General features: G+C 40.4%; 1 protein-coding gene across 7 annotated transcripts in view; it reads right to left on the bottom strand.

Moving 5' to 3' along the window:
• Positions 1–15,581, bottom strand: part of SMYD4 (SET and MYND domain containing 4) — a 62,504-nt gene that overhangs the window by 15,215 nt on the left and 31,708 nt on the right. For all 7 annotated transcript variants that reach the window (XR_013354071.1, XM_077851762.1, XM_077851763.1 and 4 more), the window contains 2 exons: positions 14,514–14,603; positions 11,865–13,005 (listed from right to left, as the gene is read on the bottom strand). Coding sequence is in view for 6 of the 7 variants with exons in the window: in XM_077851762.1 (XP_077707888.1) it covers positions 11,865–13,005; positions 14,514–14,603 (1,231 nt within the window). In the remaining variant the exon portion in view is untranslated. The remainder of the gene's footprint in view (positions 1–11,864; positions 13,006–14,513; positions 14,604–15,581) is intronic.

Below are 15,581 nucleotides of genomic sequence, written 5' to 3'. Positions count from 1 at the left end.
AGGCAGGTTTTCTGACAATGGCAGAAGAGACAGGGTGACAGACAGGAGAGGGAAGTAGAAAACTTTTATAAGAGTAACAGCCTCAGGGGAAACAAAAAAGACTAGTATCACTCAAGTTTTACACTGTAACATTTCCCTTAACTGGAGGTTCCTAGACTGATGGCATATCTACTGGGTTTTGTAATAACCATACATATCTCAGGAATAATGCGTGCACAAGATAGATAACCTTGGGCATCCAGAAAGGCTTAAAGTGTGTTTAGTAGCCTTGGTGTAAACATGAGGAAATTGTATATTTTCAACAAAACTGGTTGAAATATGAAAGATGCTGGTACTTCAAAGGGAAACTTTCAGTTTTCTGGATAAATGAAAAATGTTCAGCTAATTGTGATATCACTGTGTATGCCAGGAATCTCAACACACCAACCACCAAAGAAATGAAGTAGTCTACAAATGTAATGAATAAAGAAAGTATCATGAACCCCCATGTGAAAATGTTCTAGAAAGGAAAACATTAAATACAGGAATAATGTCATCTCTCTGCAGACAATTCTATTATCTGTTGCTATGGAGGACAAGAATAGGACAAGTAAATAAAATTCACAGGGAATCCAAATGACTCAATTTTAGTCAACAGCCCTGCAAATTGTACTGAAATCTTTCATCAGAGCCTCACTTAGGTATTCAGCAGATTTTAGCCTCTCCTCCTTTTTCCCCTGTCCAATGCCTACCTTCTGGTATATGTGCTAATGAGCAGTGAAAATGCTAAAAGGTAGGCAGCAGGAAGGAGCAGTACAGGGCATGAACAGTTTGTAGTCTGAATAATCAGCCTCTGCATAATTAAGAAGTTGACTTGCATTCCCAACTACTGATAACTGGAAAGCTATATTAAAACATTTGCTAAAAGTTTCCCAGAAAAATTATCACAATACAGTGAGTAATGTCAGCTTCGTGAATTATTTATAGATTATTCTCTAACATAAGTAGGCCCAGGAACTGAGTGGGGTGAATATTTATGTCAGAGTTGAGTTTCTCTCCAATTATTTCTAAAAATTAAGTATTGACTTAAAAATTATCCAATATTTTACATTAGTCATCTGTTAACAGAGATAATGGAAAGTGAGAATATATAAGGACCTTACCAATCAAATTTAATATGTGACATTTTGTGTATAAAGCAAAAACACAAACAAAGAGGGAGTGATTATTTTACTAAAAGTGTACTTTGGCAATACCCCCTAGTGCATTGAAAATGGATTCAAGGGGGGCACCTGGGAGTCCTAAGTGGTTAAGTGTCTGACTCTTGATTTCAGCTCAGGTCATGATCTTGGGGTCGTCAGACTGGGCCTTCTTGGGCTCCAAACTCAGCGGAGTCTGCTCTGCTTCTTCCTTCATGTCTTTCTCTCTCTCAAATAAACAAATAAATAAATAAATCTTTTTTCCCCTAAGATTTTATTTATTTATTCATGAGAGACACAGAGAGAAAGAGAGAGAGAGACGCAGAGACACAGGCAGAGGGAGAAGCAGGCTCCACGCAGGGAGCCTGATGTGGGACTCGATCCCAGGACTCCAGGACTCCAGCCCACACGTGGACTGAAGGCGGCACTAAACCGCTGAGCCACCTGAGTCACCCAGGCTTTCCTAAATAAATAAATCTTAAAAAAAAATTTAAAAATGAGATTCAAGTACAGAAAAAAAATTCAATCACAATACTTTCAGAATATACTTATTCTGGTAGATACTTTATGATGTAAGAAATTTGTGTGTATGTCATACAAATAATCAAGGACACAAACTGGAGGTAGATTCCTTGGTTGTTGAAGAGTGAAAGCAAAGGGCACTGAATTGATCTGAACCTATGTGGAATCTCATTAAGCCTTGTAATGACTCCAGATACATCTCAAACCTGCCATTCCCTCTGAGATAGAACCACACATACCACAGTCTAGAATATCATCAATGGCCAGTTCTGTGCCTTAAGATTAGTATCAAAGACAGGTGTCTGGGCAGCCTGGGTGGCTCAGCGGTTTAGCGCCGCCTTCTGCCCGGGGTGTGATCCTGGGGACCCAGGATCGAGTCCCACATCGGGCTCCTTGCATGGAGCCTGCTTCTCCCTCTGCCTGTGTCTCTGCCTCTCTCTCTGTGTGTCTCTCATGAATAAATAAACAAAATCTTAAAAAAAAAAACAAAGACAGGTGTCTGAGGGACTCTGATTAAATAGGATTTATGCAAAGATAATACCATACATTTTCATAGGTTTTGGTCAAAGTCTATCCTAGTTAATGCTTGAATCCTTCTGTGCTGCTAATGAAAGACCTGCTAATCAAATTCCATAGGAACATTAACTGGGAGGTTTTGGAACTCCAAAGAAATAATAAAAAGGGATTTAATAAGATTAGAAATATGAGCAGACTAAATCAAAATCAGATTGGATTCAAACCTGAAAGTGAACATTGCTGGTGGGTGTATAACTAGTGCAACTTCCCTGGAGGGCAATTTTACAAATGTCCTCCAGGTATCAAACGCTTTAAAAATGTTCATATAGGGCAGCCCTGGTGGCCCAGCAGTTTAGCGCTGCCTTCAGCCCGGGGTGTGATCCTGGAGACCCAGGATCGAGTCCCACGTCAGGCTCCCTGCAGGGAGCCTGCTTCTCCCTCTGCCTGTGTCTCTGCCTCTCTCTGTCATGAATAAATAAATAAAATCTTAAAAAAAATGTTTATACAGAGGCTCCTACGTGGCTCAGCCAATTGGGCTTCCGACTCTAGATTTTGGCTCAGGTCACTATTTTGGGGTGTGAGATTAAGCCATGAGTAGTGGGGAGTCTGCTTGTGATTCTTTCCCTCTGTTCCTCCCCCTACTTGTGTGCCCGCCCCGCTTTCTCTACGGTGAATAAATAAATCTTTAAAAACAAACAAAATAACTATTTCATTTGCTTACAATGCTCTGTGCCAGCAAATCTGCCCATTGTTCAATTACACATGTTTTCTGCTGGTCTTGCCCGGAATTATTCATATGATTGCATTCATCGGGCACATGGTCTTTTACCCTCATGAAGGCAAGGCTAAAAACAAAAGGAAGGCTAACCTAGACTTGTTCATATGGCCACACGTCATCATTCCAAGAAAATGACATGGAAGCTACAAGGCCTCTCAAAACTTAGACTCAAAAGTCACATAAGGTCACTTCCACTGCATTCCACGGGTCAAAGTCAGTCACAGGGCTGGCCCAGATTCAGGGGCAAAGGAAACAGACTTTATTTCTTGATTGGGGAGAAAAAGCAAGTAAAGTTGCAAAAGGGCAAACATACAGGGGTGGGTGAAATTGTTCAGGTAATCTTTGCAAACAATTTTCTCCAGAAGCCTGGAGGTTCATCCAGTCCTTTCATTACCCATATGGACATACTGAGTGACATTTCTCTGACTTTGGTGGTAGCAACATCTTTCTAGACATGTCTCCTGAGGCAAGGGAAACAAAAACAAAAATAAACTATTGGGACTACCTCAAAATAAAAAGCTTTTGTACAGCAAAGTAAATAGCCAACCTTCTTAAATGGGAGAAGATATCTGTAAATGACATGTCTGATGAAGGTCAGTATTCAAAATATATATGAAGAACTGATACAATTCAACACCTAAAAACCAAATAATGCAATTAATAAATAAGCAGAACAGACATTTCTCCAAAGAAGACATACAAATGGCCAACAAACACATGAAAAGATGCTCAACATCACTCATTATCAGGGAAATGCAAATCAAAACCTCATACCTGTCAGAATGGCTATAATAAAAAGACCAGCAGGAATAATGTTGGCGAGGATGTGGAGAAAAAGGAACCCTCATGCACTGTTGGTAGGAATGCAAACTGGTGCAGCCACCGTGGAAGACAGTTGGGAGGTTCCTCAAAAAACTAAAAATAGAACCACCTTCTGATCCAGTAATCACCCTACTGGGTATTTACCCATAGTAATTCCTTAATATGGAATTTCATATTTCTTTATATGAAAACATTAACTATGCACCCCTGTGTTCACTGCAGCATTATTTACAACAGCCAAACCATGGAAACAGCCCAAATGTCCACTGATAGATGAATGGATAAAGAAGATGTGGTATATATACACAATGCAGTATTATTTAGCCTTAAAAAGAATGGAGCAAGAGAATATAATGGCAAACAAAATAAGCTTGTCAGAGAGAGACAAACACCATATGATTTCACTCATATGTGGAATTTAAGAAATAAATGAGCAAAGAAAAAGAGACACACCAAGAAACAGTTTTTTTTTTTTTAAGATTTTATTTAGGGTTGCCTGGGTGGCTCAGCGGTTGAGCATCTGCCTTCAGCCCAGGGCATGATTCTGGAGTTGTGGGATCGAGTCCCACATTGGGCTCCCTGCATGGAGCTTGCTTCTCTCTCTGCCTGTGTCTCTGCCTCTCTCTCTCTCTCTCTCTGTGTCTCTCATGAATAAATAAATAAAATCTAAAAAAAAAAAAAAGGTTTTATTTATTTATTCATGAAAGATACACAGGGAGAGGCAGGCTCCCTGCTGGAAGCCTGATGCAGGACTCGATCCCAGGACCCATGACCCAAGCCAAAGGCAGATGCTCAGCCACTGAGCCACTCAGGTGCCCCCTCAAGAAACAGATTCTTTTTTTTTTTTTTTTTTTTTTATTTATGATAGTCACAGAGAGAGGGAGAGAAAGAGAGACAGGCAGAGGGAGAAGCAGGCTCCATGCACCGGGAGCCCGATGTGGGACTCGATCCCGGGTCTCCAGGATCGCGCCCTGGGCCAAAGGCAGGCGCCAAACCGCTGCGCCACCCAGGGATCCCAAGAAACAGATTCTTAACTATGGAGAACAAACTGATGGCTACCAGAGGGGAGGTGGGTGGGGGCGAGGGGAGGTGAGGAAGGGAATGGAGAAAATATTGTACACCTGAAACTAATAGAACACTGTTAACTCCATTGGAATTTTTTAAAAAGTATACAAAAAAAAAAGTATACTAAGTGAGACACACGGAAAGGTTAAGTAATCTGATTCTTACAGAGGGTTAGTGGTTAGAGTCAGTGGAGTGCAAACCCAGATCTATGGCTTCCCAGTCCCGTATTGATTGGGGAGGATCCTTCAAGGATCTCTTTTACCCACACTTTTTTTTTTTTTTTTTTTTTTACTGATTATAGCATTTTTGATATTTGGTCTTAAAGTTAAATCTATCTTTTAATTAACTAAATTGGATATTCTATGCTTTACAAAGCTCTCACCCTAAGACCATGTAAGTGTTCACTTACCTTTTTCTAGATATTTTACAGTTTAATATTTTACAGTTTACAGTTCACTCTTTAATGATTTGGAGAATTTAATACTTTTAGGGGGCTATCACATCAGTACCACTGTTTTTAATTACTGTAGCTTAATGTTGATATGAAATCTGATGGTACCAAGACACTTCTGTTGGTACTCTTCTGTTTATTATTATTATTATTGGAGCACTTGGGTGGCTGTTGGTTAAGCCACCGACTCTTGATTTTTGGCTCAGTTCCTGATCTCAGGGTGGAGATCAGCCCTGCCTCCAGTTCTACAGCTAGGCAGTAGTCTACTTGAGATTTCTCTTTCTGTCTCTCCCTCCCTCTGCTCCTCCCCACCACGTGTGCATGCGTGCACACTCTAAATAAATAAAATCTTTCAAAATACTTTTATTATTATTATTATGGAGTTCAGCTTTTTTACTGAACAGGTTATAGAAGAGGTGTAGTCAAAAAGACCAAAGTGAACATCATCATTGGGCTCCTCTGATTCTTCTTTGCTTCCATCTCCTCACACAGGGCAGCAATGGTGGTGGGAGCAGGACCTCCTGTGGATATGGCCCCAGTTGCTGGGATGGTTCCACCAGCCCCTTCGTTATAGATGAGACTCCCAGTGTTGACACTGGCCAGGGCCTTTGCCAACAAGCCAGTGGGAAGGTTGGACATTTACACTAGGGACCTTCAGAATGGTACTACTGATCTTAGTCTTGGTGAGCACCACCTGGTCTTACAGGATGAGCTCTGAAATGGAGGGTGTTAGGAGGGTGTGGGTGGGCACCAGCCTTGGCTTCCTCTGAAGGACCTCGGTTCCTCTGGGACCGAGGTCAAGAATTCAGTATTCTTCTGCAAAATGGCTATTCTCACCACTTATTCAGGATGAACTTTACAATCACTGTCAAATTCCAAGAAAAATCCAATAGTGATTTTATGTAAAACCACATTACACTAATTTGGTGAATGTGGGGGAACCGTTGTTTTTAGTTTTCAGTTTTTCCATCTGAGATTACGGCTTGTCTCTGCATTTACCCAAACCTTCTTGTATATCCCTCCAAATTAACATATGTTTGCATTTCTGGATGAAACCCTTCTTGGTCATCTATGAGCATTCATTCAATAAACTGCTGGATGAGGGATCCCTGGGTGGCGCAGCGGTTTGGCGCCTGCCCTTGGCCCAGGGCGCGATCCTGGAGACCCGGGATCGAATCCCACATCGGGCTCCCGGTGCATGGAGCCTGCTTCTCCCTCTGCCTGTGTCTCTGCCTCTCTCTCTCTCTGTATGACTATCATAAATAAATAAAAAAAAAAAAAAAAAAAAGAGTTTAATAAACTGCTGGATGTGATATGGGAGTGATTCTTTCAGGGTTCCTTCAGAGATACTCACAAGTGAGAATATCCTTGGCTTTCTAGAATGAGTAGGAAAGGACTCCAGGTTCTCCCATACCCTGGAACACTTTATATTGTATAAAAATGATCTGTTTCTTGAAAGATATTCTTTCTTTGCTTTATTTTTTTAAATTGTGGCTGAATATGGTCCTTAGAAGTTTTGAAGAACTATACAGAAAAGACTGGGTCTGGCTTGTTTTCATGGAAATACTTTGATAATCTTTTTCAATTTCTTCCACAGTCACTGGATTTTTCAAGTGTTCTCCTGAGAAAATGTAGGAAATTTAGATTTTCTACAAAGTTTTCTACTGCATGTTTTCAAATTTAATAGTCTAAAATTATATTAAGTATTTGCTTAAAATTTTTATTTATTTATTTATTTATTTATTTATTTATTTATTTATTTATTTATTTTATTTATTACTTATGATAGTCACAGAGAGAGAGAGAGAGAGAGAGAGAGGCAGAGACACAGGCAGAGGGAGAAGCAGGCTCCATGCACCGGGAGCCCGACGTGGGATTCGATCCCCGGTCTCCAGGATCACGCCCTGGGCCAAAGGCAGGCGCCAAACCGCTGCGCCACCCAGGGATCCCTGCTTAAAATTTTTAAATTAATTTATATTATTGTCTATATCCCCTTCATTGTTCCCAATATTGTGGGCTTTTCTTCTTTTTTCTAAATATACACCGTAATTAGATTTGCCAAATCTCTGTCTACATCAGGAGTCTGTAAACTGTAACCTATGTGCTGAATCCTACCTGCTGCCTGTTTTTGTACAGACTGTGCTCTAAGACCTGTGTTCACATTTAAAAGAATATTTTATTTATTTATTAGAGAGAGAGAGAGAGAGAGAGTGAGCAAGCCAGGGGGAAGAGTGGCAGAGGGAGAAGCAGGCTCCCCACTGAGCAGGGATGCAGGGCTCAACCCCAGGACCCTGGGATCATGACCTGAGCCAAAGGCAGACACTTAACCAATCGAGCCACCCAGGAGCCTTTGTTCACATTTTGAAGTGGCTGAAAAAAAATGAATAATGCTCACGATGTGAAAATTATAAGAAATCAAATTTCAGAGTCCATAATAAAGTTTATTGGAACCCAGTCATACTCATGCATTTGTGCATTGTCAATGGCTGCTTTTGTGCTACAAAGGCAAAAGAAATATAGATAAAATTAAATTTCCTTAGAACTTGCAGCTCAATGACAAATAGTTGAGACAGGCAGAGTATGACAATCCTCAAGGAGTTCACAACTGCCTTAACGTAATGCTTTGCTAGAGGCAAAAAATAACCTTAGCTTGACAGACCTCCAGGATCCTCTAAGTTTTCCTTAACACATGAAAATCCTTTAGAAAACTTCCTTTATCTCTACACCCCATCTCCCAACTTAAAAGTATAAAATCAATCACTCCTCACAATTCCAGTGCAGTTCTTTCTGCCCATGGGTGCTGTTCCATGCTTTAATAAAAACACCTTTTTGCACTGAAAACGTCTCAGGAATTCTTTCTTGGCCATTTGCTCCCAGACCAGTCATATGACCCTGGTCTAATGGATACCAGTTTTGATAGATATATGTACTGAATCCCCTAGTATATTAGTTATCTTGGCTTGTATATCCTTATTTTTAATATATTTGATCAAAGTCATAGTGGCATATTAAAGTTTCTCACAACTATGGAGTTTTTACCAGTTTCTCCTTGTATACTTAATTTTTGTTTTATAGTCACAAGCTCTATGTTCCTTTTTTTTAAAAGATTTTATTTATTTATTCATGAGAGAGACACACACACACACAGAGGCAGAGACCCAGGCAGAGGGAGAAGCAGGCTCTATGTAGGGAGCCCGATGTGGGACTTGATCCCAGAACCCTGCCATCACGCCCTGAGCCGAAGGCAGATGCTCAATAGCTGAGCACCCAGGCATCCCAATCTCTATGTTTCTGAGACCTAAGGTTGATGATGTATTTCAATGCGGAAAGTGTCTGGGGCACCTGGGTTGCTCAGTGGTTGAGCATCTGCCTTTGGCTCAGGACGTGATCCTGAGGTCCTGGGATTGAGCCCTACACTGGGCTCCCCACAGAGAGCCTGCTTTTCCCTCTCCTATGTCTCTGCCTCTCTCTCTGTGTATCTCATGAATAAATACATAAAATCTTTAAAACAAAATAAAAAAAAAAAACCAATGTGGAAAGTCTCCTTTATAAAAATAAAATTCCTTCTTTTTACTAGATACCTTGGGTTCTGTTTCATATTAATACTAATTAATGTGTTATTTTGTTATAGGTGTTACTTTTGTAAGCAGAATATAGCTGGACTTAATTTTTTTTACCCATTCTTAAAGATTATTTTAGAGTGTAGCCCATTTATAATTACTTGCAGGTTCACTTTATCATTTTTATCATCTTCTTGCTCAGTGAACTGGTTTTAAAAAATTTTTCTTCTCTAGAATATTGGGAAAGGAATACAATAAACCATTTTAAAGGTTTATTTATTTTTATAGAGAGATAGTGCTTGCATGCACGCATGAGCAAGAGAGAGCAGGGGGAGAGATGGAGAGAAGAATCTCAACAGATTTGCGCTGAGCGTGGAGCCCAACTTGGGGCTCTGATCTTACGACCCTGAGATCATGAGCTGCACTGAAGTCAAGAGTTGGACACTCAACTGACTGAGCTACCCAGGTGCCCCCAATCCATTTAAAATTTACTAAAATAATGTTACTGTGTGAATCAGTGTTTTTAATTTTAAAAATATAGAAAAAATTTGGTATCCCTGGGTGGCTCAGTGGTTTGGTGCCTGCCTTTGGCCTGGGGTGTGATCCTGGAGTCCCGGGATCAAGTCCCATGTCAGGTTCCCTGCATGGAGCCTGCTTCTCCCTCTGCCTGTGTCTCTGCCTCTGTGTTTTTCATGAATAAACAAATAAAATCTTTTTAAAAAATTAAGAATTTTACCTGAAACCTGCTATCCAAATAAAAAACCTAACTATGATGAAATGTCATGCACATGAAGCAAAAACATTTAGGCTAAGATTCTTTGACAGTTAGGGGTAGGCCCCTGAAGGAAAGTGGATGGAAGACTCCTTTGGTCCCTGTGACTTGGCCATTCTGTCTCAGGGATTCAGCCTGCTGTGTTTACCTGAACAATAGTTTCTACAGTTTTCAGAGCTTCTGACATTTGTATCTTTTTTTGTCTGTCCTATTAAGTACTTTAGGGGCAAGACACTATAAAATCAGGAGTTGGTAACTTCTTGCCATTTAATCTGGAAGCCCCATATACTATTTTTTTATATTCACAAAAACAAAACTAAATGAAAATAATATTTTTTAAAATGCTAGTGAATGTATCCAAGCGAAAACATAATTCTGGAAAAACACTCAACAGATGTATTTTAGAAGGTAGCAATGGCTCAAAGAAGCAAATGAAAGCAGAGAAAAAAAAAACAGAGACTAGATTGTAATGGTATTTCCTAGCATTACAGGATGAAGCCAGTGCTATTTTTGGGTGTTCCATGTGCTTCAGGATGGGGAAGATAGTCTTCCTCCAAAACACCTCTAGTGAAATGCCTACACATCATATAACTTGGGAGCTGCATTAAAATTAAAGATAAAAATATACATTTAAAAGGTTGACAAAATTCCAGACTACCTAATGTGAGATAATCAAAAGTGCTGGGCAGCCCTGGTGGCGCAGCGGTTTAGCACCGTCTGCAGCCCAGGGTGTGATCCTGGAGACCCGGGATCGAGTCCCACGTCGGGCTCCCTGCATGGAGCCTGCTTCTCTCTCTGCCTGTGTCTCTGCCTCTCTTTCGCTCTTCTCTGAATAAATAAATAAATAAATAAATAAATAAATAAATAAATCTTTTAAAAAAAATCAAAAGTGCTAACTAAGCATGTATAGAATTTATTAAAGCCACATTTATATCAGTCTGTCTATAAATCTTAGGTTTAGGTAATACTAATTCTTCCCCTCAATAGAGTTAGAAAATTGGGAAAAGTATAATGACCTAATTGAACTGAAAGATATTATCTGCTAAAATGGAGAGCATACAGTAGAAAAACTAGAAACATCATTTTTCTAATAGTGTCTGTTGTCAGTACAACGTCACTCATGATGCTGGGCACATCCAACATCTCCATCTACCTTCATTTATAGGACTTGGTTCAGGCAAGCAGGGAGAGGCCGGTCTGTGTCTAGAGATGGCCCCTAGGCTGTTGGCCACTGACCAAAGAACAGCGCAAACAGGCTGGCCAACAGTTCATGGTAGTACTGTGTGAAAAGCTGTCCTTGGCCAAACTGCTTTCTTGGAAACTTAGAAGAATGGGGGAAATCTGTCAATTGGAAAGACAAGAGACAGAGTAGCTGCGTCATATGAATAAGATTTTGATACTGTAACTTAACTGCAGATCCCTCTTCTTTCTCCAGTCTTTAGTATTTCAGTTCTCATTCACATAAAAAACCCCTCAGTAATAGGATTTAGGGATCCCTGGGTGGCGCAGCGGTTTAGCGCCTGCCTTTGGCCCAGGGCGTGATCCTGGAGACCCGGGATCGAATCCCACGTCGGGCTCCCGGTGCATGGGGCCTGCTTCTCCCTCTGCCTGTGTCTCTGCCTCTCTCTCATTCTCTCTGTGTGTGACTATCATAAAAAAAAAAAAAAAAAAAAAAAAAAAAAAAAATTAAAAAAAAAAAAAAGTAATAGGATTTAATTTTGAAGTTTATTTATTTATAATATTATTTTTTAAAGATTTTATTTATTTATTCATGAGAGACACTCAGAAAGAGGCAGAGATATGGACAGAGGGAGAAGCAGGCTCCCTGTGGGGAGCCTGATGCAAGACTCGATCCTGAGCTCCCGGAATCCTCCCTGAGCTGAAGGCAAATGCTCAACCGCTGAGCCACCCAGGTGTCCCTTAAAGTATATTTACAAACACACATCATCGTCACAACTCAGTGAAGTTAGGTGGGATTCAACTAGTCATTTTTGAGATGAGAAAACTGAGGCAGAGTAGGATCAAAGAATTTGTGAAGGTCACATAGCTACTCAAGAGCATAATCACGGTAACAAAAGATAGCTAGCTGCCTTTCCCCATTAGACCATCACTACTGTTTTTGCTCATAGTTCTTTGTCCCCAAATATTAGCTATGCCAGGAACAACACTGTAAGGCAAACAAAGCTTCCCTCGGGTTTACCTGTTTCCTGGATGGTGGTTATTGCCTGAGCATTACACTGCAGCTGTAACATGTGCTTCAACATGGCTACTCCCCAGATATTCAACTCCGAATACAAGGCAGGAGGTGCTGCTGTTTCTGGCTTCTTGGAATCGGCTGCTTCGAGCTGCCTGCACAGTGCAGAGACACTTAGAGCACAGAGGAATTTGTATTCTGGGCTATGGTTTTCAGTATGGGCCAAGAGATTGAAGACAGCATTATAGTTATTTTCGTATTTCCCGTTAATATCACATCCTGGAACTGGGATCTTAACTGTTTTGCCATGTCTCTCACCCTCCTCTCCTAGGTCATAATTGAGTATTTGTACCAGATTCTCGCTCTCAGGTGAACACATGTCCTTGTTACTGATCTCACTATAAAGCTTCCTTATGACTTTGCTTGCATCCTCAAATCTAGCTAAAAGAGTCGACCTCAGGGCAATGTGGCAAAAGATACCCAGCGTGAGCAGCAGTCCCCCTAGAGAACACTCTATTTGATGGTAAAGATCCCAGGCCTGCTGCATACACTCATTGCTGCAATATTTCGCATAGCTGCATCCATCACAGGGAACCGTGGCCAGAGTATGCTTCAAACATCGGTGACAGTAGAGGTCCCCATTGGTAATTCTGGTATCCCATTTGTTCTCTAGGCCATGATGTAGTCCTGGTGGCATTTCTCCTGGGTTAAGGACACTCACAAAAGCATCCTCCTTCACCAAGAGCTCTCCCGGGAGAATATCTTTTGTAGCAATCAGATAGCGGCCTTTTAAGGGGTCTATGCATAGGCTGACAGATGACGACGCACTGGAAATCTGTTCATTCTCTTCCCTTAGGTCCATATCCTCAAAGGTTTTGGTTACAGTTGTTGTGTAGGTTTCTGTGAGATTCCCCTTCTCTTGTACCTTTCTTTTCAGACGACAGAGGTTTCTCTGCAGAATTTGAAACTGGGCAGCTGCTAGGGTTGGTTTGGCGGCAAAGTTACTTTCAAGATCCCTGATGGTCTGGCCTGCCTCCTGCAGTCTCCCCAGGGTTACCAGACATTCGGTCTTACGCAACATCACCTTGGGTTGCAATCTTTCTGGATACCCATGCATCTGTGCTCTCGTGATATCTTTAAGACACATCTGAAAACAGAAAAGAAATCCTCAAATGACCCTTGGTCCTGACTCTTCAATGTCTACTGAAAATTTCAACAAAAATCTACAGGAAAATTAATGATGATTAAAAATGGAGCAATTTTTATTATTATTTCTTTAAATCATATTCTACTTTCTGATCTTTTGAGTGATTAAGTAATACTTGCTGAAGATACTGTGTTTGTCTTATTAAATATTCCTGTTTTGAGGGGAAAAAAGTCTTACAGATAGAAGAATTGCAGTGATTAACAGGGTAGGCTTAGAAGGATCTGAGTTCCACTATTGATTGCCTTAGTAGCTGTATGACCTTGTGCAGCAGCTAAATTTCTCAGTGTCTTAGTATTCTTATCTGAAAAACAGGGATACTTCACAGGGTTGCTTTAAGGATGAAATAAGGTAATATAAAAAAAAGAAATAAGGTAATATATCTAAGCTGCTAAAAAGAGTATCTGGAACAATGTATCTATTTAATGTATCATAATTAAGGGAAATAGAAATAACCAATATAGGAAAGTTATAAAGGGTTAAATATTTCACAAGTTCTTCCAACTGTTGTTCTCAATTATCTACGACTTTTTTGCTTAGGGCCAACAGTTAAATTCTTGCTTCTTTTCTTTTACTTTATTTTATTTTATTTTTAGAGAGAGAGAGAGAGAGAGAGGGTAAGAGTGAGTGTGGGGAGGGAAAAGGGAAAGGGAAAAAGAATCTTAAGTAGGCTGCACGATCCAGTGAAAATCCTGATGTGGGGCTCAATCTCAGGACCCTGAGATCATGACCTGAGCTGAAATCAAGAGTCGGACACCCAACCAACTGAGCCACCCAGGTGCACCCTCTTGGCTTGTCTCTTTTGGTTCCAAGGGCAGTAAGTGTGAACTTGTGATTATTCAAATAGTTCTTAACTCTAGGGTATATTTTAAAAGTTCCTGTGGAATTCCAAAATGGACGTATCAAAATGACATTGAGGTTTGTCTTTAGACCTCAATTAGGGAAGGAGAAGAGAGACCACTCCCTCATAAGCATACACAGGTGTTTCAGTGCAACTTTTACTAGCCCATTCAAAATGTGTATTGAAGGTGAGCTGTATTACTGCAGGGATAATCTTGAACATGCTCTACTTATTAAGAAACAAACAAACAAGTAAACAGTTTGCAAACACTTGTAACCTGAAGTATTATTAGCAACATATCTCACAGCTAATCTCCACACTAAGAACCGCTGACCCACTGGATATAGTCCATGGCCCTGTGCCATGTGCCATGACTCTTGTCAACCAATACTACCTCACGCAATCACCTGTGATAGGTAAAATGAAATAGGAGAAAGAGAAAAATGAATCAGAAGAATAAATTTGGGAGGATACCAATTTTCTTCCAATTCAACCAACTGCAGCACGGTCCAGTTTGAGTGCTCTTAGGTAGGAGCAGAGATGAAGGTCTAGTCTTCCAGTGAACCCCCTACAGATCCTCTCCAATCACACCAGACATCCTAATACTCACTTCATACTGATCCAGGTAGAAGAGGGCTGCAGAGCGATTGGCATAACACAGTGAAATGTCTACAGTGTGAGGCCTTGAATGTGATATTCCCTGCAAAACAACGAACCGGTTAAAGATATAAATGAAAACTAGCATTTTAAAACATAACCTCTACCCCCAACATGGGCTTGAACTCTTGAGATCAAGAGTCTCATGCTCTACCTGCTGAGCCAGCCAGGCAGCTAGGAGCTCTGAAAACTAGCATTTTTATTTTTTTATTATTTTTAAAAGATATTATTTATTTATTTGGGAGAGAGGGGGAGAGAGGGAGCAAGCAAGCACATGAGTGGGGAGGGGCAGAGAGAGGGAGCAGACTCAATGCTGAGCATAGAGCCTGCCAAAGTGGGGCTTTATCCGCAGACTCCAGGATCATGACCTGAGCTGAAGACAGATGCTTAAGCAACTGAGCCACTTAGGTGCCCCTGAAAACTCACATTTTTAAAGTTTTTTTTTTTTTTCCCCAGATAATAAGAGCTCTCCTATGAAAGATGGAATGAAATTGTGAAAGTTACTGGATCTTTGTGCAAACCAAGTGAACTATAAATGAAAATGGAGGAAAACATTAGAAGCACAAATGTGCACATAACAAGAGTGGCACAAATAAAAATTCACAAAAGAAGAAACACTAATGATATTTATTTCTTAGAAAACAAATAGTTAATTCATTTGCAGATAGCAAAATATATGAAAACAAAGGCACACAAGATTTCCCTTTTTCCTATCACCAGATTGGCAAAGATTAATAACTATTAGAAAAGCAGCATCTCAAATCACTGGACAAAAGATTGGGATTATTCAATAAAAGTACTGTGACAAATAGGTAGCAAGTTGGCCCTCTAATTATGATAAACCTTTCATCAGAATAAATTCCAAATGGGTCAAAATCTTTCTTTTTTTTTTAAGATTTTATTTATTTATTCATGAGAGACAGAGAGCAGCAGAGACACAGGCAGGGAGCCCAATGTAGGACTTGATTCCAAGACCCCAGGATCACACCCTGAACCAAAGGCAGACGCTTAACTGCTGAGC

The sequence above is a fragment of the Canis aureus genome, chromosome 16 (assembly GCF_053574225.1).
Source record: "Canis aureus isolate CA01 chromosome 16, VMU_Caureus_v.1.0, whole genome shotgun sequence".
Taxonomy (NCBI): domain Eukaryota; kingdom Metazoa; phylum Chordata; class Mammalia; order Carnivora; family Canidae; genus Canis; species Canis aureus.
Note: the sequence above shows the minus strand (reverse complement) of the source record. Positions and strands in the feature narration are given on the sequence as shown.